The 25914-nt window shown below is 43.4% G+C and overlaps 1 protein-coding gene across 4 annotated transcripts in view; it reads right to left on the bottom strand.

Annotated features, from left to right (window-relative positions):
* Window positions 1-24075, bottom strand: part of MDN1 (midasin AAA ATPase 1) — a 176220-nt gene extending 152145 nt beyond the window's left edge. For all 4 annotated transcript variants that reach the window (XM_066254274.1, XM_066254272.1, XM_066254273.1 and 1 more), the window contains exons 1-5: window positions 23860-24075; window positions 17650-17876; window positions 2081-2305; window positions 1617-1724; window positions 1344-1536 (exon numbers count right to left, since the gene is read on the bottom strand). In XM_066254274.1, the coding sequence (XP_066110371.1) occupies window positions 1344-1536; window positions 1617-1724; window positions 2081-2305; window positions 17650-17876; window positions 23860-23961 (855 nt within the window). In that variant the 5' untranslated portion in view covers window positions 23962-24075. The remainder of the gene's footprint in view (window positions 1-1343; window positions 1537-1616; window positions 1725-2080; window positions 2306-17649; window positions 17877-23859) is intronic.
* Between the last annotated feature and the right edge of the window lie 1839 nt (window positions 24076-25914).

Raw genomic sequence — 25914 nt, forward strand, 5'->3', positions numbered from 1 at the left:
CAGGCTGTATATTGTTTTTCAAAAACCTTTTTTGTGTGTGACAGAGACAAAGAGAGACAGAGAGAGGGACAGATAAGGACACACAAACAAGAAGGGAGAGAGATGAAAAGCATCAATTCTTTGTTGCGGCACCTTAGTTGTTTATTGATTGCTTTCTCATATGTGCCTTGACCATGGGGCTACAGCAGACCAAGTGACCCCTTGCTCAAGCCAACAACCTTGGGCTCAAGCTGGCGACCTCAGGGTTTCGAACCTGGGTCCTCCACGTTTCACTCCGACACTCTATCCACTGTGCCACTACCTGGTCAGGCCAAAAAAAATTTTAATTGTACTATGCATTAACAAAACTATAGTTCAAGTAACTTGTTCCAAAAAAGAAACTGGGTGAGTCAGACCAAAGTGACAACTGATTAAAGACTGCTGGGGGAAAACAGAAAACAGACTGGCTCCCAATGGTTCCAGATTATGAACTACAAGCCTTTCCAAAGTATGATCTGGAGACATATTCTGAGACAGATCATTTCATATGGCTGGGGAAGTTCTCTACAGATACCAGCCTCCTCCACAACAGACAAAGAGACAGTCTGATAGAACCAGCTGGGACTTAGATCTGGGCCTAGTCCTGTGTCGTCTATAGTGCAGCCCGAGCCCTAGCTGAATAGCTTGGCTGGTTAGAGCTTCATCTGGCTACATAGAAGTTGCCAGTTCAAACCCTAGTCAGGGCACATACAGGGTCAGACTGATGTTCCTGTCTGTCTCTCTCTCAAATCAATTTTAAAAAAAAGTGCAGCCCAAGGGTCTCTGGGCAAGTCAGTCTGTCTTCATTTTACATAAATATGGTATCATAACATGTGTGCCACCCAACTTCACACAGTTGTCATAGCAAGTAAATGGGAGGATATAATGAAAGAGCTTTACTGAAGTTAAGAGCATCACACAAGCATTGTTACAGTTTCTAATTTAACATTAAATAGGGACAAAGGATGCCTGACTTGTGGTGGCGCAGTGGATAAAGCGTGGACCTGGAAATGCTGAGGTCGCCGGTTTGAAACCCTGGGTTTGCCTGGTCAAGGCACATATGGGAGTTGATGCTCTCAGCTCCTCCCCCCTTCTCTCTCTCTGTTTCTCTCTCTCCCTCTCTCTCTCCTCTCTAAAAAAAATGAATAAATAAAAAAAAATTTTATAAATAGGGACAAAGGAAAAACCAAAGAGGAGACCCCAAGCAAATTTCTCTTAATCTATCTTCTGTAAATGGAATACAATTTGGCAACCTGGATTTGGCTCTGTGTTACAGGCATTTAGGAGGGGGGGAGGGGACACATGCCCTACTGATGTCAACATACCTGCTCTCCAGGGGCCAGTGGCTGTCCAGGCAGCACCACACCACAGACAGCAGTCACTCTGGAAGAGAGGTCAGCTGAAACAAGGTGTCCCTGCAAGTACTGCAGCTCCTTCTCCTTACGCCACAAAGAAGTTTCTGGATTAGCCAAAACCAAGGCCTTCTCCAAGTCCTGCAGCTGGGCCTCTTCTAGTAACCTAAGGGAAATGAGGACTTCATTAATGACTTTAATCCACAGAAAAGCCATATCAAGATCTCCAGAAGTGCTCCTGCTTACCTCAACCTGAAATGGATCAGTTCCTCATTATTAAAAATCTTCTTAAGGAATGATAACTTGTGCTCTTCATTCATACAAGTTACCACAGCAAGACAATGGGCTGTGTACCTGGAGAAAATCAAAGTATATAAACTCAGGACCTACAGGTGAATCTAAAGAATAAAGAAAATCTGCTAGTCAACTGAACATTAGAAAAGGAAATTTTATAGAATGTAACACATTTAAGAGTAGAAAATACAAATTAAGCACAATGAATTCACTTGACAGAATGTGAAAAATGAAACTCCACTCATCTCACCTCCTTTTCCTCCGATGTGACACATGATTAAGGGGAGGGAGTAAGAACACCAAAGGCAGCAACACAAAGTAACAAATACTAGTTTCTTTCCCTCTTTATGCACACAATTCCACACTCCCTGTGCCACCCCCACACTAGTAACAGAAGAAATCCAACAGCTACGCACCAGCGGACCAAGGTGTCATGGCTTCTCAGGAGAGGAATACACACACTCCAGTCCCAGAGCTCCCGGAACACAGATGGCTCTTGCTGCAAAAACGAGTAGGCTGCTTCCATCAGGTCCCGGAGCTTCATCCGCCTGCGCCCATAGCGGACTGGATTAGCGTCTGAGCTCTCTAGGAAGAGTCTTTGAAAGACTGGAGAAGTGTCCTTAAAATACCTCAGGGCAAACCTTCAAAAGGAAAGAGAATATTTTCATTTGTTGGTGAGGATATCAATGTATAATGTCCATTTGAGATAGGACAGCAGAACATAACAGGAACTCCAAAGGGTCTAAAAAGAAAAAGGGATGCTAAAGCCACCCAGTCCTCAGATTACACCTGTTCAAGTTCAGGAACCAGGGTCATGGTGTGAGATAACTAAGAGAATAGAAAAACCCAAGGTACGTATTCTAAGTGTTTACTATTGAAAATACACTCATTTTCCACAAACATTTTGAACTTTTCACTATGGGCCAGATACTCTTAAAGCCTGGGGATACAAAACCAAAGAAATACCTTCCTTGAGGAACTTGCTACCTAGTAAGGAATACAGCCACTTACAGAAACAATGGGGGGAGGGGAGTTTCAACTGAACCTGGGGAAATTGAGAAGAGACACCTTAGTTACATCTTAAAAGATGAAGAGGAGATCCTTATGAAACAAAAGGCAGAAAGATTGGAAAAGAGGGACAAACAACTATAAGACATACAAAAACCAATTAACAAAATAGCAATAGTAAGTCCTTTCCTGTCAGTAATTAAATGTAAATGGTTCAAAATTTTAATCAAAAGACATAGATTACATGAATGGATTTCTTTTTTTTTTTTTTTTTTTTAATGGATTTCAAAAAAGCTCAAACTATACAGTATACACAATCTATAACAAACTCACTCTGGATCTAAGGACACACAAGCTGAAAGTGAAGAAATAAAAAAATTCCATGCAAATGGTAACCCAAAGGGAGCTACATTAATACCAAACAAGACAAGACTTTCAATCAAAAACTGTTAAAAGAGATATAACAGGACATTACATAAGAATAAGAGTCAATTCACTAAGATGGTATAACAATTCTAAATATTTAGGCACCAAACATCAGAGCTTCTAAATACATGAAGTAAACTTTGACAAAACTAAAAGGAGAAATGAACAGCCACACAAAACAGTAGGAGACATCAATATCTAACTTTCAATAATGTATACGAGACAAAACATCAATAAAGAAACAGAGGATAAAAAAAAAAAAGAAACAGAGGATATGAACAACAGTATACACCAAAATGAACCAGACAGACATGAGTACAGAACACTCCATGGAACAAGAGCAGAATATACATTCTTCTCATGCACATGGAACACTCCCCAAGAGAGACCACATGTTAGGACACAAAACAAGTATCAACAAATTTTTAAATATTGAAATTATATAAAATATGTTTTCCTATCAAAACAGAACAAAAAACTAAAAAGCCACAGCAGAAGGAAAACTAGAAAATTCTTTAAATGTGTGGAAATTAACACACTCTTAACCACGGGGTCAAAGAAGCCATAAGAGAAATTAGAAGATATCTGACACAAATGAAAAAAAAAGAAAAACACAACATACCAAAACCTATGAGATGCAGCAAAAGTAGTGTTCAGAGGGAAGTTTATAGCTATTAACATGTATATTTTAAAAGATCTCATTCACAACCTAACTTTACACCTCAAAGAACTAGAAAAAGAAGACCAAACTAAACCCAAAGCTAACAGAAAAAAAGGAAATAAAGATTAGAGATAGGGAATAGAAAAACAACAGTAAAAAAAAAAATCAACAAAACTTAAGAGTTGGTTTTTGAAAACATCAAGCCCCAGCCACATAGTTCTGTTGATTGGAGCATCATCCTGATACACCAAGGTTACGGGTTTGATCCTTGGTCCGGGCACATACAAGAATCAACCAATGAGGCCTTGGCTGGTTGGCTCAGTGGTAGAGCGTCAGCCTGGTGTGCGAGAGTCCCGGGTTCGATTCCCGGCCAGGGCACACAGGAGAAGTACCCATCTGCTTCTCCACCCTTCCCCTTCTCCTTCCTCTCTGTCTCTCTCTTCCCCTCCCACAGCCGGGGCTCCATTGGAGCAAAGTTGGCCCGGGCACTGAGGATGGCTCCATGGCCTTTGCCTCAGGCGCTAGAATGGCTCTGGTTGCAACAGAGCAATGCCTCAGATGGGCAGAGCATCTCCCCCATGGTGGGCATGCCGGATGGATCCCGGTCGGGCGCATGCAGGAGTCTGTCTGACTGTCTCCCTGTTTCCAACTTCAGAAAATACAAAAAAAAAAAAAAAAAAAAAAAGAATCAACCAATGTGCCTGATCAGGCAGTGGCACAGTGGATAGAGCGTTGGACTGGGATGCGGAGGACCCAAGTTCGAGACCCCAAGGTCGCCAGCTTGAGTGCGGGCTCATCTGGTTTGAGGAAAAAAGCTCACCAGCTTGGACCCAAGGTCGCTGGCTTGAACGAGGGGTTACTCGGTCTGCTGAAGGACCGCGGTCAAGGCACATATGAGAAAGCAATCAATGAACAACTAAGGTGTTACAATGAAAAACTGATAATTGATGCTTCTCATCTCTCTCCATTCCTGTCTGTCTGTCCCTATCTATACATGGTCAAATTATGTTCAACAGGGTGCAAAGACCATGTGGAGAAAGGGTAGTCACTTCAATAGATGGAGCTGGGAGGCCCTGGCCAGTTGCTCAGTAGGTAGAGCTTTGGCCTAGCACGCAGCTGTCTTGGGTGTGATTTCCGGTCAGGACACACACGAGAAGCGATCATCTCTTTCTTTCCCATTCCCTCTTCCCCTCTCACAGCCAGTAGCTCGACTGATTTGAGCAATGGCCCCAGGTGCTGAGGATAGCTTGGTTGATTCAAGCACTGGCCCCAGCTGGGGGTTGCCCAGTGGATCATGGTCGGTTGGTTAAGGCGCATGAGGGAGTCTGTCTCACTAGCTCCTCTCCCTCCCCTCTTTAAAAAAAAAAAAAAGTGCTGGGAAAACTGAATATATGTATACATATGAATAGAATGAAGTTAAACCTTTACTTTACACCATATACAAAATTAATTCAAAACAAATTAAAGTCTTAAACCGAAGACCCAAGCCTATAAAATGCCTAGAGAGCCTGACCAGGTGGTGGCGCAGTGGATAGAGCATCGGACTGGGATGCGGAAGGACCCAGGTTCGAGACCTCGAGGTCGCCAGTTTGAGCATGGGCTCATCTGGCTTGAGCAAAAAGCTCACCGGCTTGGACCCAAGGTCACTGGCTCCAGCGAGGGGTTACTCAGTCTTCTGAAGGCCCGCGGTCAAGGCACATATGAGAAAGCAATCAATGAACAACTAAGAAGTCGCAACGTGCAAGAAAAACTAATGATTGATGCTTCTCATCTCTCTCTTCGTTCCTGTCTGTCTGTCCCTGTCTATCTCTGCCTCTGTAAAAAAAAAAAAAAAAAAAAAAAAAATGCCTAGAGAAAAAAAAGGCAAAGAACTTCCCAGCACTGGATTTGGAGGGGGGGGGGGGATTTTTTAAAAATTGGGGGGGGGGGTGGATAAGATACCAAAAGCACAAGCAGACAAACAGAACTATGTATGTCAAACTAAAAAGTTTCTGCAAAGGAAACAATGACATGCAGAATGAAGATAAAATCTACAGAATGGGAGAAAATATTTTTGTGACTCATATATAATAAGGGATCAATATTCAGAATATATAAAGAACTCCTACAACTCAAAAAAATGAACCCAATTAAAAAAAAAAAGGCAAAGAATATGAACATTTCTCCAAAGATACACAAATGGCAAATAAGCTTATGAAAAATTACAAATGAGAGGATAGCAAATCAAAACTACAATGAGGTATCACCTCACATCCACTAGGATGGCTACTATGAAAAAAACAAAAACCAATAATGACAAAAATTGGTGAGGATATGGAAAAGTTGGAATCTTTGTGCAGTGTTGGTGGGATTGTAAAACAGTGCAACCACTATGGAAAACAGTGTGTGTGTGTGGGGGGGGTCCTTGAACTACCATATTTCTTTCCCCCCACCAAGCAAACATTATTTTAATTACATATTGAAATACAGTGGCCCTGGCTGGTTGGCTCAGCGGTAGAGCGTCAGCCTGGCGTGCGGGGGACCCGGGTTCGATTCCCGGCCAGGGCACATAGGAGAAGCGCCCATTTGCTTCTCCACCGCCCCCCCTCCTTCCTCTCTGTCTCTCTCTTCCCCTCCCGCAGCCAAGGTTCCATTGGAGCAGAGATGGCCCGGGCGCTGGGGATGGCTCCTTGGCCTCTGCCCCAGGCACAGAGCGACACCCCGGAGGGGCAGAGCATTGCCCCCTGGTGGGCAGAGTGTCGCCCCTGGTGGGCATGCCGGGTGGATCCCGGTCGGGCGCATGCAGGAGTCTGTCTGACTGTCTCTCCCCGTTTCCAGCTTCAGAAAAATAAAAAAATAAAAAAAAAAAAAAAGAAATACAGTGTCTCAGATGATACACTGACCCTTATAATCTAGCAATCACTTGCAGGTATACAACGAACTGAAAGTAGGGTTTTGAAGAGATATTTGCACACCCATGTTCATAACAGCACTGTTCACAATAGCCAAGAGGTAGAAGCAACCCAAGTATCTTTTAACAGATAAATAAATAAATAGTGGTATATATGTACAAAATAATACTGTGCTGCCTTAAAAAAAAAAAAGGAAATCCTGTCTCTGCAACAACACAGATATACCTTCAGGGCATTATGCTAAATGAAATACGTCAATCATAAAAGGGCAACTACTGTATGATTCCACTTATCTGTAATAGTCAAATTCATAGATACAAAAGCATATTTGGTGGAACATGAGCAAACTCCTCTGTTCCTTGTATGTACTGGTCCGTGATGGAAGCTGTTGGTTTAGCTCCGTCTGCACTCTCATTACCCATGCTGCAATGAAGTGAGAGTAGAACACAGAGGCTGTCAACAGTAGGTATTATTATCCCCAATACACAGTTAAGGAAACTTAAGTCTAGAGTGGTTAGGTTATTTGCTCAAGATCACAAAGCTACTAAGTATAGAGTGGCTAAACTGAATCCAGACGTAAATGCCATGCTCTGACCTGTGATTCAGTTGCTCTACTGCAGACATGAAAAGGTGGATTTATCAAGAGTTGGGAGTTTTCTAGTCTGACCAGGCGGTGGCGCAGTGGAAAGAGCATTGGACTGGGACACAGAGGACCCAGGTTCAAAACTCCAAGGTCACCAGCTTAAGCGTGAGCCCACAGACATGACCCCATGGTCGCTGGCTTGAGCAAGGGGTGACTCGCTCTGCTATAGCCCCCTGTCAAGGCACACATGAGAAAGCAATCAGTGAACAACTAAGGTGCTGCAACTATGAGTTGATGCTTCTCATCTCTCTCCCTTCTTGTCTGTCCTTCTCTGTCTCTCTCTCTCTCTATCTGGCTTTAAAAAAAAAAAAGAGGTTAAGTATGTAAGAGTGTACAGGTTATGGAGCTGACAGGACAGAAGGCAAAAGGAGAGGGTTTGGGTGAGAAACAGACTTAACTGTCAGCTGGGTGAGAAGATACAAGCATGAGAATTGATGTGATCGGCAGGAAGGCTCAGATTTCAATAAGCAAGCCAGGCAAACAGGAATAGAGGCTTGTAAATTAATGCTCAAGATATTCTGAAGGAGACTGTACAAATGGGTCTTACCAGATTCAGCTATGGCTTTGAAGAGAGACCTGGAAGCTGTGGTATGGGCAGCTGGTGTTGGCAGCACATGTGGGACCAGCTGGCAGAAACATACAAACATGTAGGCAGATAACAGTAACCAACTGGTCAACCTGACCCAAGGAGTCTTTTAGGAGGATGGAGAAAATGAGTTGAGTACACTGGCAATGACTCGAAGCCTGTGAGGCTAGCAGGGAAAGAGAACTGCAGTTCACTGTACGTATACTAAAGGGGGACTGGTGGATATTCCACCCAAACATTTGACTACAGCACCCTTTTCTCTAGAGGCCCAGGGAGAGCTACAACTCTCATCTAAGTAATGATGGATGAACCACTAAAGCATTTTAAGCCGGAGATGATCAGATTTTTCCCTGGAGACTACCCAAAGACTGAAGAGAAGGGTCTCTTTCCTGGGGTAAGAAAAAGTCATACAGTCTAAAACAGTGGTTCCCAGCCCCCAGGCCGCAGACTGGTACCGGTCCGTGGGCCATTTGGTACCGGTCCGCAGAGAAAGAATAAATAACTTACATTATTTCCGTTTTATTTATATTTAAGTCTGAACAATGTTTTATTTTTTAAAAATGACCAGATTCCCTCTGTTACATCCGTCTAAGACTCACTCTTGAAGCTTGTCTCGGTCACGTGATACATCTATCCGCCCCACCCTAAAGGTCGGTCCGTGAAAATATTTTCTGACATTAAACTGGTCCGTGTCCCAAAAAAGGTTGGGGACTACTGGTCTAAAACACAACAAGGAACACCGAGATTAAATATTTAATCTTGGATGAGTCATTCTTTTGGACAATTTATCACCCTCCTTCAAGGATCTAGAAACAAGATTTGTGGCTTATTAAATAAGTGCTGGCTCTTACACTGAGAACAACTTAGTTAACTCCTCCAGAGAGTTGAAATGGGACTAACAGTGCCTGAATATGTCACAGATTAAAAAGATAATGTAGCCTGCCTGACCAGGCAATGGCTCAGTGGATAGAGCATCGGACTGGGACGCAGAAAAGATCCAGGTTTGAAACCCTGAGGTCGCCAGCTTGAGTGCGGGCTCATCTGGTTTGAGCAAGGCTCACCAGCTTGAGCCCAAGGTCACTGACTTGAGCAAAGGGTCACTCGGTCTGCTGTAGCCCCCTGGTCAAGGCACATATGAGAAAGCAATCAATGAACAACTAAGGTGCTGCAACAAAGAACTGATGCTTCTCATCTCTCTCCATTCCTGTCTGTCTGTCCCTATCTGTCCCTCTCTGACTCTGTCTCTGTCAAAAAAAAAAAAAAAAAGTCTGACCAGGCGGTGGCGCAGTGGATAGAGCGTCGGACTGGGTTGCGGAAGACCCAGGTTCGAGACCCTGAGGTCGCCAGCCTGAGCACAAACTCATCTGGGTTGAGCAAAAGCAGCTCACCAGCTCGGACCTAGGGCCCCTGAGCAAGGGGCCACTCGGAATGCTGAAGGCTCATGGTCAAGGCACATATGAGAAAGCAATCAATGAACAACTAAGGTGTTGCAACGAGAAACTGATAATTGATGCTTCTTTTCATCTCTCTCCGTTCCTGTCTGTCCCTGTCTATCCCTCTCTCTGACTCTCTCTCTGTCCCTGTAAAAAAATAATAATTTTTTTAAAAATGAAAATAAAATAAAAAGATAATGTAGCCTGACTGGTGGTGGCTTAGTAGATAGAGCATTGATCTGGGACGCTGAAGTCCCTGGTTCGAAACCCTGAGGTCACTAGCGTGAACACAGGCTTGCCAGCTAGAGTGAGGGGTTGCTGGCTTAAGCGTAGGATCATCGTCATGATCCCAAGGTTGCTGGCCTGAGCAAGGGATCACTGGCTCAGGTGGCACTGCCCGTTCAAGGCACATATAAGAAGCAATCAGTGAACAACTAGAGTGAAGCAACCACAAGTTGATGCTTCTCAACTTCCTCCTCCTCTCTATCCCCTCCTGTCTCCTTTTCTCTCAAAAATCAGCAATAATTTTTTAAAAATGATAACGTGTATCTACATACTTAAACACTATACCAGGGGTCCCCAAACTACAGCCCGCGGGCCACATGCGGCCCTCTGAGGCCATTGATCCGGCCCCAACCGCACTTCTGGAAGGGGCACCTCTTTCATTGGTGGTCAGTGAGAGGAGCATAGTTCCCATTGAAATACTGGTCAGTTTGTTGATTTAAATTTACTTGTTCCGGCCCTGGCCGGTTGGCTCAGCGGTAGAGCGTCGGCCTAGCGTGCGGAGGACCCAGGTTCGATTCCGGCCAGGGCACACAGGAGAAGCGCCCATTTGCTTCTCCACCCCTCCGCCGCGCTTTCCCTCTCTGTCTCTCTCTTCCCCTCCCGCAGCCGAGGCTCCGTTGGAGCAAAGATGGCCCGGGCGCTGGGGATGGCTCTGTGGCCTCTGCCCCAGGCGCTAGAGTGGCTCTGGTCGCAACATGGCGACGCCCAGGATGGGCAGAGCATCGCCCCCTGGTGGGCAGAGCGTCGCCCCTGGTGGGCATGCCGGGTGGATCCCGGTCGGGCGCATGCGGGAGTCTGTCTGGCTGTCTCTCCCTGTTTCCAGCTTCAGAAAAATGAAAAAAAATAAAAAATAAAAATAAAATAAATTTACTTGTTCCTTATTTTAAATATTGTATTTGTTCCCGTTTTTTTTACTTTAAAATAAGATATGTGCAGTGTGCATAGTGATTTGTTCATAGTTTTTTTTATAGTCCGGCCCTCCAACGGTCTGAGGGACAGTGAACTGGCCCCCTGTGTAAAAAGTTTGGGGAACCCTGCACTATACAGTCCTGTATAAATATACACCATACTAAAATATGACCATTCAGTTTCAAAGTCCACCTTCCTAATTCCCATTGCAGATCCACATATTTTCATGCCCGAGGATGTTCAATGTCATGTTACACACATCAAAAATTTAAATAACGGCCCTGGCCGGTTGGCTCAGCGGTAGAGCGTCGGCATGGCACGCGGGGGACCCGGGTTCGATTCCCGGCCAGGGCACATAGGTGAAGTGCCCATTTGCTTCTCCACCCCCCCACTCCTTCCTCTCTGTCTCTTTCTTCCCCTCCCGCAGCCAAGGCTCCATTGGAGCAAAGATGGCCCGGGCACTGGGGATGGCTCCTTGGCCTCTGCCCCAGGCGCTAGAGTGGCTCTGGTCGCGGCAGAGCGACGCCCCGGAGGGGCAGAGCATCACCCCCTGGTGGGCAGAGCGTTGCCCCTGGTGGGCGTGCCGGGTGGATCCCGGTCGGGCGCATGCGGGAGTCTGTCTGACTGTCTCTCCCCGTTTCCAGCTTCAGAAAAATACAAAAATAAATAAATAAATAAATAAATAAAAATTAAATAACAATATAACTGCCCAACAAAGGAATTAGAGTAATAAAACACTATGCAACTATTAAAGTTTTATTTACAGACATGCAAAGATGTATATATATGACTAAATCTAAAAACATTTCAAAATTATATGAAATGTTTATTAAAATTAGTATATTAAAAGTTTACTTTTAAATTTTATTAAAATTTTTATTTTAAAAATAGCTGCATCAATGTTCTAAAACTGACTGTGGTGATGGCTGCACATAGTATCTGGGAATATATTAAAACCACTGCATATACACTTCTGTGGTAAATGAACTGTATCTCAATAGAGCAGCTTTAAAAATGTATGCATAGAAATACATGAGTGTGCCCCTCTCAGGTGGGTGAAAGAGTGACAAAAACAAACAGGGAGTAAACTTTACAAACTACTCACAGCAGTTATCTCTGGAGAGGAGACATTCAGGGTGGAAAGGACATTTTGCTTTTTACAATTCTGTGTTGTTGAATATTATTTGAATATATTACTTTTGTAATTAAAGGAGGATGTTCTTTTTCTCACAAAAATGCTGTCAGAATCAGTAAATTAATTCTTGGAAAGAGAGAAAAGTTCACAGTTAAACGCAAGGTATTTCACCTTCATGGCATTTCTGAACACAGTTTTGAAACACAGGTGTAGAAAAGCTTGACTGTCCTGACCTGTGGTGGCGCAGTGGATAAAGTGTTGACCTGGAAATGCTGAGGTCACCAGTTCAAAACCCTGGGCTTGCCTGGTCAAGGCACATATGGGAGTTGATGCTTCCAGCTCCTCCCCCCTGTCTCTCTCTCCTCTCTGTCTCTTTCTCTTTCCTCTCTAAAATGAATAAATAAAAAGAAAAAAATTAAAAAAAAAAAAAAAAAAAAAGCTTGACTACTTCTGGTCCCTCATCCTGCTCTATGCCAGCATTATTTCAACATGATTGACTGTCCATATACATAAATTGTCTTACAACAAAGCATGCTCTATCACAGAATTCTATCTGCTGTGGTTCACCAAAAAAAAAACCGTAACTGGACCCAGCCATTATTGTTCTTTTCAAAGACAGACAGCACAGATGAGGATCCACATGCCTAGGACAAACTGGCAGCAAATCCAAAACAAAAGCCAACGAATTAATTCAATATAATCCAGATGAACTTGGGTGATTCTTCTTTCCTTCCTGGGATCATGATCACTAGCTATAGAGTGTACTGTTAAGATCAACAAATACTTGAATGGCTCAAAAATGATGAGCAGGCAACACCACAAAGCAAAAAAAAAAAAATACACGGGCTTTGGAAGCAGCCAACCTAGGAATGAATTCCAGCTCTGCCACTTTCTAGCAAGTTATTTAACACATCTGAGCTTCAGTTTCATCTGTAAAATGGGAGGAACACCTAATCTCTGAGGGTTGGAGACAATGTCTACAAAGTACAAGTACAGTTGTTGTGGTAGTCCTCATTCCTAATGAAAGGCAGCGTCCACAAGATTTGCATGGCCCTGGCTGGGTTGCTCAGTTGGTTAGAGCGCTGTCCCAATATACCAAGGTTACGTGTTCAATACCTGGTCAGGATACATACATGAATCAACCGATAAATGCATGGATGAGTGGAACAACAAACAGATGTTTCTCTCTCTCTAATCAGTAAAATTTTTTTTAGGATTTTATTTATTCATTTTAGAGAGGAGACAGAGAGAGAGAGACAGACAGAGAGAGAAGGGAGAGAGGAGCAGAAAGCATATGTGCCTTGACCAGGGAAGCCCGGGATTTTGAACCAGCGACCTCAGTGTTCCAGGTCGACGCTTTTACCCACTGCGCCACTGCAGGTCAGGCTCTAACCAGTAAATTGAAAAAAAATTTTAAAGATTTGTATGCCTGCCTGACCTGTGGTGGCGCAGTGGGTAAGGCGTCAACCTGGAAACGCTGAGGTTGCCGGTTCAAAACCCTGGGCTTGCCTGGTCAAGGCACATATGGGAGTTGATGCTTCCTGCTCCTCCCCCCTTCTTTCACTCTCTCTCTCTCCCCCCTCTCTATAATGAATAAATAAAAAATCTTTAAAAAAAAAAAAAAAAAAAAAAAAAAACAAAAAAACAAAAAAAAAAAGATTTGTATGCCATGGTTGAGCTGTGCATTAAGGGATTTGCAAGGACTACAGAGAAGGGAGAAGAGGAGAAAGAGGAACAAACTAAAGAAAAAGCAAAGAACTAAAAGATAAAAAATGTAAACTGAGGTACAATCAGAACTTAAAAATAAGATTACACTCGAGAGAACACTAGGGAGGAAATTCAACACATAATGTAGCAAATTAACCATCTGAAACCAGCTACAATTGAAGAAATTGTTAGCACAATTGTAGATGACTTTTTAAAAATAGAGCTTTGAAACCTAATATACCAACATAAAGACAGCATGAAAAGACTAGAGGTGTTCTCAGTCTTTTTTTTTTTTTTTTGGTATTTTTCTGAAGTTGGAAATGGGGAGGCAATCAGACAGACTCCTGCATGCGCCCGACTGGGATCCACTCGGCATGCCCACCAGGGGGCAAGCAATGCCCATCTGGGGCATTGTTCTATTGCAACCAGGGCCACTCTAGCGCCTGAGGCAGAGGCCACAGAGCCATCCTCAGCGCCCGGGCCAATTTTGCTCCAATGGAGCCTTGGCTGCGGGAGGGGAAGAGAGAGACAGAGAGGAAGAAGAGGGGGAGGGAAGGAGAAGCAGATGGGCGTCTCTCCTGTTTGCCCTAGCCCGGAATCGAACCCGGGACTCCTGCACGCCAGGCCGACGCTCTACCAGTGAGCCAACCGGCCAGAGCCATTCTCAGAGTCTTGACAAAGAATTTACCCAAGGGCAAAAAAATGTGTTCAAACCTGACCTGTGGTGGTGCAGTAGACAAAGTATCAAGCTGGAATGCTAAGGTCACTGGTAGGAAACACTGGCCTTCCTCAGTCAAGGCATATATGACAAGCAATCAGTGAACAACTAAAGTGAAGCAACTATGAGATACTTCTTGCTTTCCCACCCCTTTTCTCTCTCTCCCCTCTCTCTGTAAAATCAGCAAATAAACTTTAAAAAATCTTAAAAAATATGTATGTGAAATAACTACATGTAAAAACAGTAACGAACAAACAAAAAAATAGTAATTATGTGAGGCAAAGAATGGGTTAATTAATCTTATTGGGGTAAACACTTCACAATATATACATGTACCAAATCACCATATTGTCTACCTTAAAACTTACACAATGTTATATGTCAATCTTAACTCAATAAAGGGTGGGGGGCGCAGTAATAAACAACTGGTTTCAGAAAGGAAAAAAAATGTCTTTTTTTTTTTTATCGTGCATGAGAGAAAGAGAGAGACAGGGACAAACAGGAAGAGATAAAGATGAGAAGCATCAACTTCTTGTTGTGGCACCTTAGTTGTTCACTGATTGCTTCTCATATGTGCCTTGACCAAGGAGCTATAGCAGACCGAGAGACCCCTGCTCAAGCCAGTGACCTTTGGGCTCAAGCCAGTGTCCATGGGATTATGTCTATGATCCCACACTCAAGCTATAGGTAATGATGTGGAGTGGGATTCTGAGTTTAAGCTTAAACTGGAGACCTCGGGGTTTCAACCTGGGTCCTCAGCATCCCAGGTTGATGCTCTATCCACTGCACCACGGCCTGGTCAGGCAAGAAATGTCTTATTAAGACCACTGTGGTACCTCATGAAAACCCCAAATAGGTTAACAGGTAGGTCTCAGAAAGAAGTGTGAACCCAGAAATGAAGGGCATTAGGATCCTAGGAAACTTGACTGGGTTCCTGTCCAATCTCTAGATTTTCATCCCCATCCCAGTTCTCTTCATTCTTCCTCCACAATCTGACACAATACAAACCCTTCTCTAATTTCCAAGACGATAACACACTCATTTTTCTTACTTTAATGATTTCTTTGATCTCTTTAAATATTTGACTCATACCTCTATTTATTATATTGTATCCAATTGTTTGCAAGTAAAGGAACCCATTACATTTGACTTTCTTACCTCCATGATGTGGCCTAGAGCTTAAAAGAATGGATTTTTATAATTACCTACTAAACAAATAACTGCATCCTATCTAAATACATATATTGGGTATATTTCTAATACATTAGGTATATTTCCTCAGAAATTTGAGGTGCATGATAAATGAGCTATATTTCTTTCTTTTTAATGTTTATTTTATTGATTTTCTTTTTTAGAGTGAGGAAGGGAGAGGAACATCTGTTCCTGTATGTGCTTAGACTGGGGATAAAACTGGCAACCTCTGCACTTTAAGACAACGTTCTAACCAACCGAGCTATCCAGCCAGGGCTCAGCTACGTCTCGTTTCTTTCTTTCTTTTTTTTTTTTTTGGCACACTCTTAGGTAAGAGGTACTTTTTTTTATTATTATTCATTTTAGAGAGGATAGGGAGAGACAGATACAGAGAGAGAGAGGACAGACAGAGAGAGAGAAGGCGGGGAGGAGCTGGAAGCATCAACTCCCATATGTGCCTTGACCAGGGTTTCCAACCAGCGACCTCAGCATTTCCAGGCCGACACTCTATCCACTGCGCCACCACGGGTCAGGCTCAGCTACGTTTCTTAAGCTTAAACTCAGAATCCCACTCCACATCATTACCTATAGCTCGTTTCCCATCAGGCACTAACTCATCATTTACACATAGCTTTTGTTTTTAAGTTACTCTATCATGGGCACCTTTGTAAGTTGAATTTATACCATTTCAGAACAAAGTAGGAGCATAAATGAAATATAAAATACACTGCCATGACAAAATGTAAATAAGAAAAAGTACGGACGTGTCTCAGATTCATTTAATAAGAACGTAAAATTCGAAGCTGATGAGACCAGATGGAGTAATCCATCATTTTAATGACTCCAGAAGCACTCTACCACAATACCCTAATAGAAGTTGGGGTTCAAGTTCAATCCGACAGAACTGACTAGAACACTTTATGATTACCTAAATGATTAACAAGTGAGACCATAATCTCAATGCTCAATCAGATTACCACATACGATGGTGATCTTTATTTTGTCGTGTATTTTCTAGTTTCATCAAACTAGGCCTATTTTTCCCTCTCCTTTTAGAAAAGTTCATAAAAATTATGGTTTTTCCTAAGCCTTGATTTCTTGTTCCCTATGCAAAAGCCACACTCGAGATCATACTTCCAAGAAAGTCAAGTGCCCTTATTGTGTTGATGAAGACAAATAAGAGATGAATACAAGAGATGCTTCTATTAGTACAAAGAACAACATTATTCATGTTTAAAGCTCTTTATCTTCTCAACTGAAAAACCCTTGACACTCATTTTCCTGCCTCTCTTAGCTGTTACACACAAACCATATCTTACTACCAGTTAGGAGAAAACCAGGTCTGCACGTGCCTGGAGTCCCAGATACTTCAAGAGCTGAGGCAGGAGGCTTGTCTGAACCCAGAAGTTCTCGGCTACAGTGCATTATGCACTAAATTCAGCATCACTATGCTAACCTCCTGGGAGTGGGGGAATTATGATGTTGCCTAAGGAGTGGTGAACCAGCCCAGGCTGAAAATAGAGCATGTTAAAAGAGAAATACTTTAGAATTCAATTCTAACACAACTTCTTATCATACTGACTGGGATAAATTTATAAAAAACTAAAAAGGATCCGACCCTGGCCGGTTGGCTCAGCGGTAGAGCGTCAGCCTGGCGTGCGGGGGACTGGGTTCGATTCCCGGCCAGGGCACATAAGAGAAGTGCCCATTTGCTTCTCCACCCTTCCCCCTCCTCCTTCCTCTCTGTCTCTCTCTTCCCCTCCCGCAGCCGAGGCTCCACTGGAGCAAAGATGGCCCGGGCGCTGGGGATGGCTCCTTGGCCTCTGCCCCAGGCACTAGAGTGGCTCTGGTCATGGCAGAGCAACGCCCCGGAGGGGCAGAGCATTGCCCCCTGGTGGGCATGCCAGGTGGATCCCGGTCGGGCGCATGTGGGAGTCTGTCTGTCTCTCCCCGTTTCCAGCTTCAGAAAAAAAAAAAAATACAAAGAAAAAAAAAAAGGATCCTAAAGCTCTTCTAACCCACCTCCTTCAGCTATTCCAACAAGCAACAAATCTCATCCATCTAAAGTGGAGGCTGTAAGAGCCTCAGCTAACACTCATTTAAATTATGCCTTATATGCATGCCTTGTCAGATAACACAATCCTTGAGGGCAGGGGACATTCCTGGCCATTTCTGTCTCGATGGCCAAAACTTAAACCTAGTAAATGGTCACTGAGCTGAGCTGGATAAATGGGTTTTCTGTGATTATTTCTGTAAAACAGTGCCACTTATCCCTTTCCTTGCTGTATTTTCCCTCTCCCGTTCCCGTTCTCATCTCAGACTAATTACTTCCAGGGAGAAAGTGAGTTCTACCACCCCAAGGAGAAATGTGAAGAATAAAACTGCTACTCACGGGAGGACATCAGGATGACTACAGACGAGTTTGCTCATTGAGACACAGAGCCGTTCGTGGAGATCGTGGTTGACTTGGCCTCCAGCTTTAATGGCTTCAGCATTCCTTTCCAGTAAATCCAAAAGGAGAGGGCGCAGCTGGCGACCCACCAGCACAGTACAGTCCTTATCCAGAAGTAGTTGTGCTAAAGTATTCAGGATACCCTGGCGATCTTGAGGTGTCCACACCTGAGGGAGAAGCCAAACAAATGATCCATGTACAAATACGTTTGTACTCCGGCTGAAGAGCAAAGAGCTCTGGTTTGGAATCAAAATAAACGATTTCCAGATTTCATAAGTAAGTTTATCTTATAAAACACGGTAGGGGCGGGAGCAATAGAGGATTAGTTAATTCAATGTAAAAGCTGTTATAAATAAAAATCAGTCCACTGGGGTTTGAGGTAAAAGAACAGATATCAATTCCATGTAAAATGTTACACAGCTTCTCTGAAAAATAATGTTTCATAGTCTCAACACTCTTCCAGGGAATCCAGTGCTTCCTCCAGCTCCTTCGTTGAAGGAAAATACAGAAATGAAATGAAAACAAAAAATCTGCAGCTAGTATGCAAAACTGTCAACTCTCGAGGAAAGGATAGAGATGAGAAATCATTTCCTTGTTAAGGTCCCTGGTTCAAAACCCCAGCCTTTCCCAGTCAAGGCACATATAAAAAGCAACTATGAGTTGATAATTCCTGCTCCTCCCTCCCCTTTCTCTTTCTCTCTCTAAAAATCAATAAATAAAATCTTCTGGGAAGGAGCTAAAAGCATCAACTTCCATATGTGCCATGATCAGGCAAGCCCAGGGTTTTGTACTGGTGACCTCAGTATTCCAGGTCAATGCATTATCCACTGCACCACCACAGGTGAGGCTAAATAAAATCGTTAAACAAATAAAAATAAAAAGAACCTGACTAGGTAGAGTGTAGTCCTCAAACACTGAGGACCCAGGTTCAAAACCCTGAGGTTGCCAGCTTGAGTGCGGGCTCACCAGCTGGAGCATGAAGTCTCCTGCTTGAGCATGGGATCACAGACATAACCCCATGAGTTGTTGGCTTGAGCAAGGGGTCACTCACTCTGCTGGAACCTCCCACTCAAGGTACATATGACAAAGCAATCAATGAAGAACTAAGGTGCTGCAACAAAGAGTTGATGCTTCTCATCTCTCTCTCTTCCAGCCTGTCTATCCATCTCTCTCACACTAAAATAGTTAAGACAGATAGACAGATAGATTGCCTGACCTGTGGTGGCGCAGTGGATAAAGCATCGACCTGGAAATGCTGAGGTCGCTGGTTCGAAACCCTAGGCTTGCCTGGTCAAGGCACATATGGGAGTTGATGCTTCCTGCTCCTCCCCCCTTCTTTCTCTCCTCTCTCTCTCTGTCTCTCCCTCTCTCTCTCCTTTCTAAAAAAAAATAAATTAAAAAAAAAACAACTTAGACAGATAGATAGATAATCAAATTCTGGAAATGATTAAAGCCATCCCTATAGGCCCTGGCCGGTTAGCTCAGCGGTAAAGCGTCGGCCTGGCGAGCGGGGGACCCGGGTTCGATACCCGGCCGGGGCACATAGGAGAGGCGCCCATTTGCTTCTCCTTCCTCTCTGTCTCTCTCTTCCCCTCCCGCAGCCAAGGCTCCATTGGAGCAAGGATGGACCGGGCACTGGGGATGGCTCCTTGGCCTCTGCCCCAGGCGCTAGAGTGGCTCTGGTCGCGGCAGAGCGACGCCCCGGAGGGGCAGAGCATCACCCCTGGTGGGCGTGCCGGATGGATCCCGGTCGGGCGCATGCGGGAGTCTGTCTGACTGTCTCTCCCCGTTTCCAGCTTCAGAAAAATTAAAAAAAATAAATAAAAAATAAATAAAAAAAAAAAGCCATCCCTATAAAGGCTCTAGCCTCCAATAAATAAACAATACAGATCCAAAGTAGACAACCACACTCTGATACACAAGATAAAATAGACAACAAAATTATAGTGCCTGGGTTCAGACTGTCCATAAGCATAATAAGGAAAACTGTAAAGTGTGTAAAAGGTCTCACCCAGTTAGTGCGTTTGCAGGACTGCTGTTAGTTTTTGATTAATATATTCTGATATTCTATTCACACATATTCAGAGTTTTTCTTAATTTTGCACTACTTATATTTGAAGCTGAATAAATTCCTTGTTGGGCTAGTCTGTGCAATATGTTTAACATCCCCGATCCCTACAAACTAGATGCCAATAGAACTGCTACCACCAGCTGCGACAATCTATTATGTCTCCAGATTTGCTCGCACAGGCAAAAATGCCTCCAGTTAAGAACAACTGGATTGTAACTATTTAGCAGCTACCATGTAGAATATATCAAGAAATTGATGTCTGACCTGTGGTGGCGCAGTGGATAAAGCGTCGACCTGGAAATGCTGAGGTCGCCGGTTCGAAACCTTGGGCTTGCCTGGTCAAAGCACATATGGGAGTTGATGCTTCCAGCTCCTCCCCCCTTCTCTCTCTCTGTCTCTCTCTCCTCTCTCTCTCTCTCACCCTCTATCTCTCCTCTCTAAAAATGAATAAAAAAAAAAACAGAAAAAAATAAAAATAAATATAATACATTGTTTAAAAAAAAAAAAAAAAAAAAAAAAAAGAAATTGAGACTTAGGGGTATTAAGTAACTTTTCCTACCCTGCCCTCTGACCTCTACGGAGAGCAGCAGGCTAGAGAGTAAGCTCAATCACCAATGGCCAAAGATTTAATCAATTATGATATGGAATGAAACCTCCATAAAAATCTAAAAGGACACAATTCGGAGAACTGGGTTGAGGAGCTCGTTGAGAGAGTGGTGCACTCAGAGAGCACGGAAGCTCTGAACCCGTTCCTGCATACTTTGCCCTATGCATTTCTTCCATTTGGCAGTTGCTAAGTTATATCCTTTTATAACAAGCCAGGGATGTAGTAAGTAAAATGTTGCTCTGAGTCATAAACCTCTCCAGGAAATTAATCAAATCCAAGGAGAGGGTAGTTAAAACCTCCAATCAACATGAGGTCAGAAGCACAACTGACAGCTCAGTCTTGCAATTTGTGTCTGAAGTGGGAGTAGGAGGGCAGTCTTGTAGGAGTGAGCCCTTAACTTGTGGGATTTGACACTATCCTCAGGTAGAAAGTATTAAGACTTGAGTTAAACTGTAGGACACAAAACTGTGTCTGTTGGGGACTGAAAAAGCCAACAGGGTTTTTGCAGTTTAGATTTTTGGGGGACAAAGGTGTGGGGTAACTGGCTGTAAAATGACAGTCTGCCCAACCCCCCATCTCACTTGTGTGAAGTTACTACAGGCTGTTAAACTGTGGTGCTGGATTGTCTGTCAATTCTACAGACACACACACACACCCCACCCCACACCCCACCCCCGCCACCGGCCCCCGGAAAGACTGGAGGCAAGTTTCTTCTTTGTGTAAAGTTAAGATGTTAAGTATGGTGGGGGTTTTCTGCACTTGGAAAAAAATTCTTGAGTTGCCTTGGAAACACGATCAAAGATCTCATTGATTTGCTAATGACCTCACTTTGCTCTATAAATAAAGCAAGATGAGGTTTTTGAGGGCGCTCTCTTCTTGCCAGCAGCAATTGTAGAGCCCTCCCAACCCCATCCTTTTATTTCTTGAAGCCTATTTTCTTAATTCCACGCCATTCCCACTCGGGAATTGTAATCACTAGTCGTGCTGGTTCGCGGCATATGTCTGAGAACTACCTGGTGGTGTAGGAAAATTTAAAAACTGGAATTAGAGTCAGAATTGCAAGATGGTAGTAGTAGTAGAAATGAAGTGGAAGAGAAAGATTCAATACTGATAAAGTAAAAGTCAGGAGACGTTGGCTATATGTGAAGAAAAAAAGAGTGAAGTATTATTGACTATAATTTATGATTGGATAGAGAGGGTGGTGTCTACAGCTGAGATAAGAAACACAGAAGAAAACACAGTCCTGCCTGACCTGTGGTGGCGCAGTGGATAAAGCGTCAACCTGGAAACACTGAGGTTACCGGTTCGAAACCCTGGGCTTGCCTGGTCAAGGCACATTTGGGAGTTGATGCTTCCTGCTCCTCCCCCCCTTCTCTCTCTATCTCTCTCCTCTCTCTCTCTCTCCTTCCTAAAATGAATAAATAAAATAAAATTTAAAAAAAAAGAAATGGTTTAAAAAAAACAAAAACACAGTCCTAAAATATTCTTAATTCAGATCCCAAACTCAAAATAGAACCAGTATTTAAAAATCTTTACTTGCCAATAAAAACCATTTTGTTTCCAAAAACTGGAAAAAAATCAAATGGCCATACAATCAACTCTCCTCTGAAATGGAAAGAAACAAACCTGAATGACATCTCTGAGACAGGACAGAATTTACAAACACTGGGAGGCAGAGAAAGGAAGGCAAAGGGGTCCCAATCTCCTTAATTCAACTGAACTTTCTAGTTCTCTTGAGTTCAGTAGCATTACTATTCAGTCTCAGAATCTACATTAGTGGTTTTCACACTAGTGTCAGATTCTCCGAAACCTCTAGTAATGGCTACAAACCATTTCCCCACCTTATACCCAATACATAAACACTAGTTTTGCATTCACAGTGTGTAGAATCATAAATCCTGTTGTTGGTCCATATTGTTGACTCAGAACTTCTGCTCTAAATTCCAAAGCCCATTTATTAAAAAAAAAAAAATCTCTAGCAAAAATACATAATTCAGAAGCTTGTCACAAGCTCAGCTCACTTAAACTGATTATCTCTTTCTGTACTCCAGCCCCCCCCCAAAAAACAGTTTTCTTTCTAGACCTTCCCATTTGTGTTAGTGATTCCCTTCACTTGGCGACTCACAGGCCAGAAACCCCAGGGTTATTTTCCACTCTTTCCTCCTCTTTGCTTCACAAATTCAATTGGTTGTCTCCAAACAGAAGTGCCTCCAATGTTAAGTTCCCTGTCGCTCTAGACCCAAAATACAGCCATGGCCTCCTAAGCAATGCAATATACTGTATTTCCTCATGTTTAAGACGCACCTTAATTTTGGGACCCGAAATTTGAAAAAAAAAAAAAAGTATTACATAAAGTTATTGAACTCAAGTTTTACTCATTATAAAATTCATACAACTCCTCATCACTGTCAAAACTCCCATCCATTAGCTTGTCCTCATCTTTGATGACAAATCACCGTCTTCATATATTGCCTAGTCCTCAGTTCCATCTATGACAATTGATATGCCACAACCACTTTATAAGACGCACCCTGTTTTTAGACCCCAAATTTTTCGGGAAAGGGTGCGTCTTATACATGGGAAATACGGTATATAGACAGCATTTGTGACTTAGTAAGTTCTAGATACCAGAGTTAGAAAAAATTTCTATTTTGAAGAAACTCACAGATACCGGGGGTTGGGGAAGCACACAAATTAAGATGCAAAGTGAAGAAAATAAGTGGTATGGGTTGGAAACTCAGATGGGGGTGGGGGAGAGATGACAGAGGGAGTCAATGAAAAAAGGCTCTTAAAAGGCCAAAGACCCATTTTCCAGAAAACTAACTGACTTCATAATTACTATGGTTAGTATCATGCAGTTAGCACTAACTGGCTTGCTTCTTCCGTCAGCTGTTTTATGTTTATGAACTGTCTCCAAAAATAAACATGAAATTCCGTGGGGGCAGAGAGAAGCCGTAATGGATTTATTTCTGTTCCCCCACAAAACCTCACCGTGCCTTATGCACAGCAGGAATGCAATCAATACTTATCAATGGGCCGAAGAGGCAGTGCAAAAAAGAAAAACATGCACCCAAACGAACAGAGGTGGCTAGACCTGGGACACTTGGGTAAAACAAATGACAAAAGAGCAAGCAGATTTGCCACCTCGTTTACAGAAAAAAAATCAAAACCAAAAAACCCATATTTCTTTCCGAAGGCCAGGTCTACCACACTGAGTCAAAAAGCTGCGTGGGGTAAGTCTGTGGAGAAAGAAAGGGAAGGCTCCCCCAAATAAAAAACAACAGGCTCTTTCCAGCCTCCTCAAACACGCGTGGACGCCTGCCACTGGCTAACCCTCAGGAGGGGGCCAGAATGACAAGACACTGCTTCTCTCTCCCCTTAAAGCAGCGCGTCACGGGACAGGGCCGCGGGACACGAGCGAAGAGGGTGGCAGGCGTCTGCCGGGCGTTCTCGTTCTCGCTCCGGTTCTTACCTGCTTGGCCAAGAACCTGCCCAACTCGCTACGGCTCTTCTCGTTCTTGGCAGCGATTAAACGCAGCGGGGTGGCCGCCACCTCCAATAAAAAGTGCTCCATGACCGCAGGTCCTCTATTCCGGTGGCCACCAGCGCTGCCTCCTCCACGCTCGGAGCCCGGGAGCCACCAACTACACCCCCAGGAAGAGCGGCCCCCGAGGCTCCCCACGCACAGGGAAAGCTGCCGCACACGTGGGGGAGCACGCGGCGCCCTGCGTCATCATCCCGCGACGCCCCTCCTACGGCAGGGCGTCCCGCCCCCTAGGCTGCGAAAACGCCAGGCGGCACTACTACGCCACTTCTGGGAGGGTAATCCAAGCAGAAATCTCTTAGCCCAGCAGTTCAGTGCCTATTGATGGAAAGCCTGGGAACAACGTGGGACAGGAACACGAGACAGAAGATTCCGCCAAAATGAAAAAGCGAGGGAGACCGAAGGGGTGTGTAGTTTTCAGCCCACCATGCTTCCCTACACCTCAACACACAAAAAGATCTGATATCTGAAAAGGAAGCAAAGGGGGTCTAAATGGTGATGGAAGCAGACTTGGGTCTGTGATCACACAGTGCAATTTACAGATGATGTGTTATAAAACTGTACACCTGAAACCTGTATAACTTTATTAACCAATGTCACCCCAATAAATTCAATAAATTTTTTAAAATTATTTTTATTTTATTTATTCATTTCAGAGAAGAGAGAAAGAGAATGAGAGAGAAAGTGGAGAGGAGCAGGAAGCATCAACTCCCATATGTGCCTTGACCAGGAAAGCCCAGGGTTTCAAACTGGCGACCTCAGCATTCCAGGTCAAGGCTTTATCCACTGCGCCACCACAGGTCAGGCAATTTTTTTTAATTTTTTTAATTTTTTAGATTATTTATTCAATTTGAGAGAGAGAGAGAGAAGGGGGGGGAGGAGCAGGAAGCTTTAACTCCCACATGTGCTATAACCAGACACCCTAGGGTTTTGAACCAGCGACTTCAGCATTCCAGGTCAACACTTTATCCACTGTGCCACCACAGGTCAGGCTAAAAATTATTTTTAATTAAAAAAATAAAAAAGATGTTGAGAGGAATACAGAGGAGGGGGGAATGCATTCGGGGCAACACTAGAATCTATGTAAACACAATAAATTTAAATAAATAAATAAATAGAATAGAATAGGATAGAATAGAATAGCCCTGGCTGGATAGCTCAGTTGGTTAGAGCATCCTCCTTGTACTCTAAGGTTGCCAATTTGATCCCCCATCAGGGCATATACAGAAACAGATGGTTGTTTCTCTCTCTATCCCTATCAAATCAATAAATAACTTTTAAAAAATAAAGTGAAATAAATGGATTAAAAATACATTCCATATGAGAATTTAAAAATAAAGAAAAAGAAAGAGAAGCAGACTCACCCATTTCGGACCTAGCAATTCTTCTAGATCTCTAGCCTGTGGGAATTCACACACAAGCATGACAATTGTGCCCTTTGCAGCATTTTTTTCTCTTTTTTTTTCTTTTTTTTTTTTTTAGCACTAGAGAGAGAGAGAAATACAGACAAGGGAGAGAGATGAGAAGCATCAACTTGTAGTTGTGGCACTTTAGTTGTCTATTGCATCTCGTATGTGCCTTGAGCTGGGGAGCTCCAGTTGAGCTAGTGACTTCTTGTTCAAGTGAGCAACTTTGGGATTCAAGCCAGCAACCTCTGGGCTCAAGCCAGCGATGGGGTCATATCTGTGATCCCGCATTCAAACTGGGTACCCGGCACTCAAGCTGGTGAGCCCTCACTGAAGCCGGAGACCACAGGGGTCTCAAACCTGGGTCCTCAGCAGCCCAGGTCCACATTCTGGAATGTCTGTAACACCACCTGCTCAGGCCTCATTGCAGCATTCTTAACATAAATATTGGAAATAGGTATTCAGTTGGGGAATGTGTAAATAAAGTATGACATATATGTTATAGAATATTCTGAAGCTGTTAAAAGGAGTGAAATAAAAGACTGCATAAAATTAAAAGTATATTTACATGAAGTTC

The sequence above is a fragment of the Saccopteryx bilineata genome, chromosome 1, assembly GCF_036850765.1.
Source record: "Saccopteryx bilineata isolate mSacBil1 chromosome 1, mSacBil1_pri_phased_curated, whole genome shotgun sequence".
Lineage (NCBI taxonomy): Eukaryota > Metazoa > Chordata > Mammalia > Chiroptera > Emballonuridae > Saccopteryx > Saccopteryx bilineata.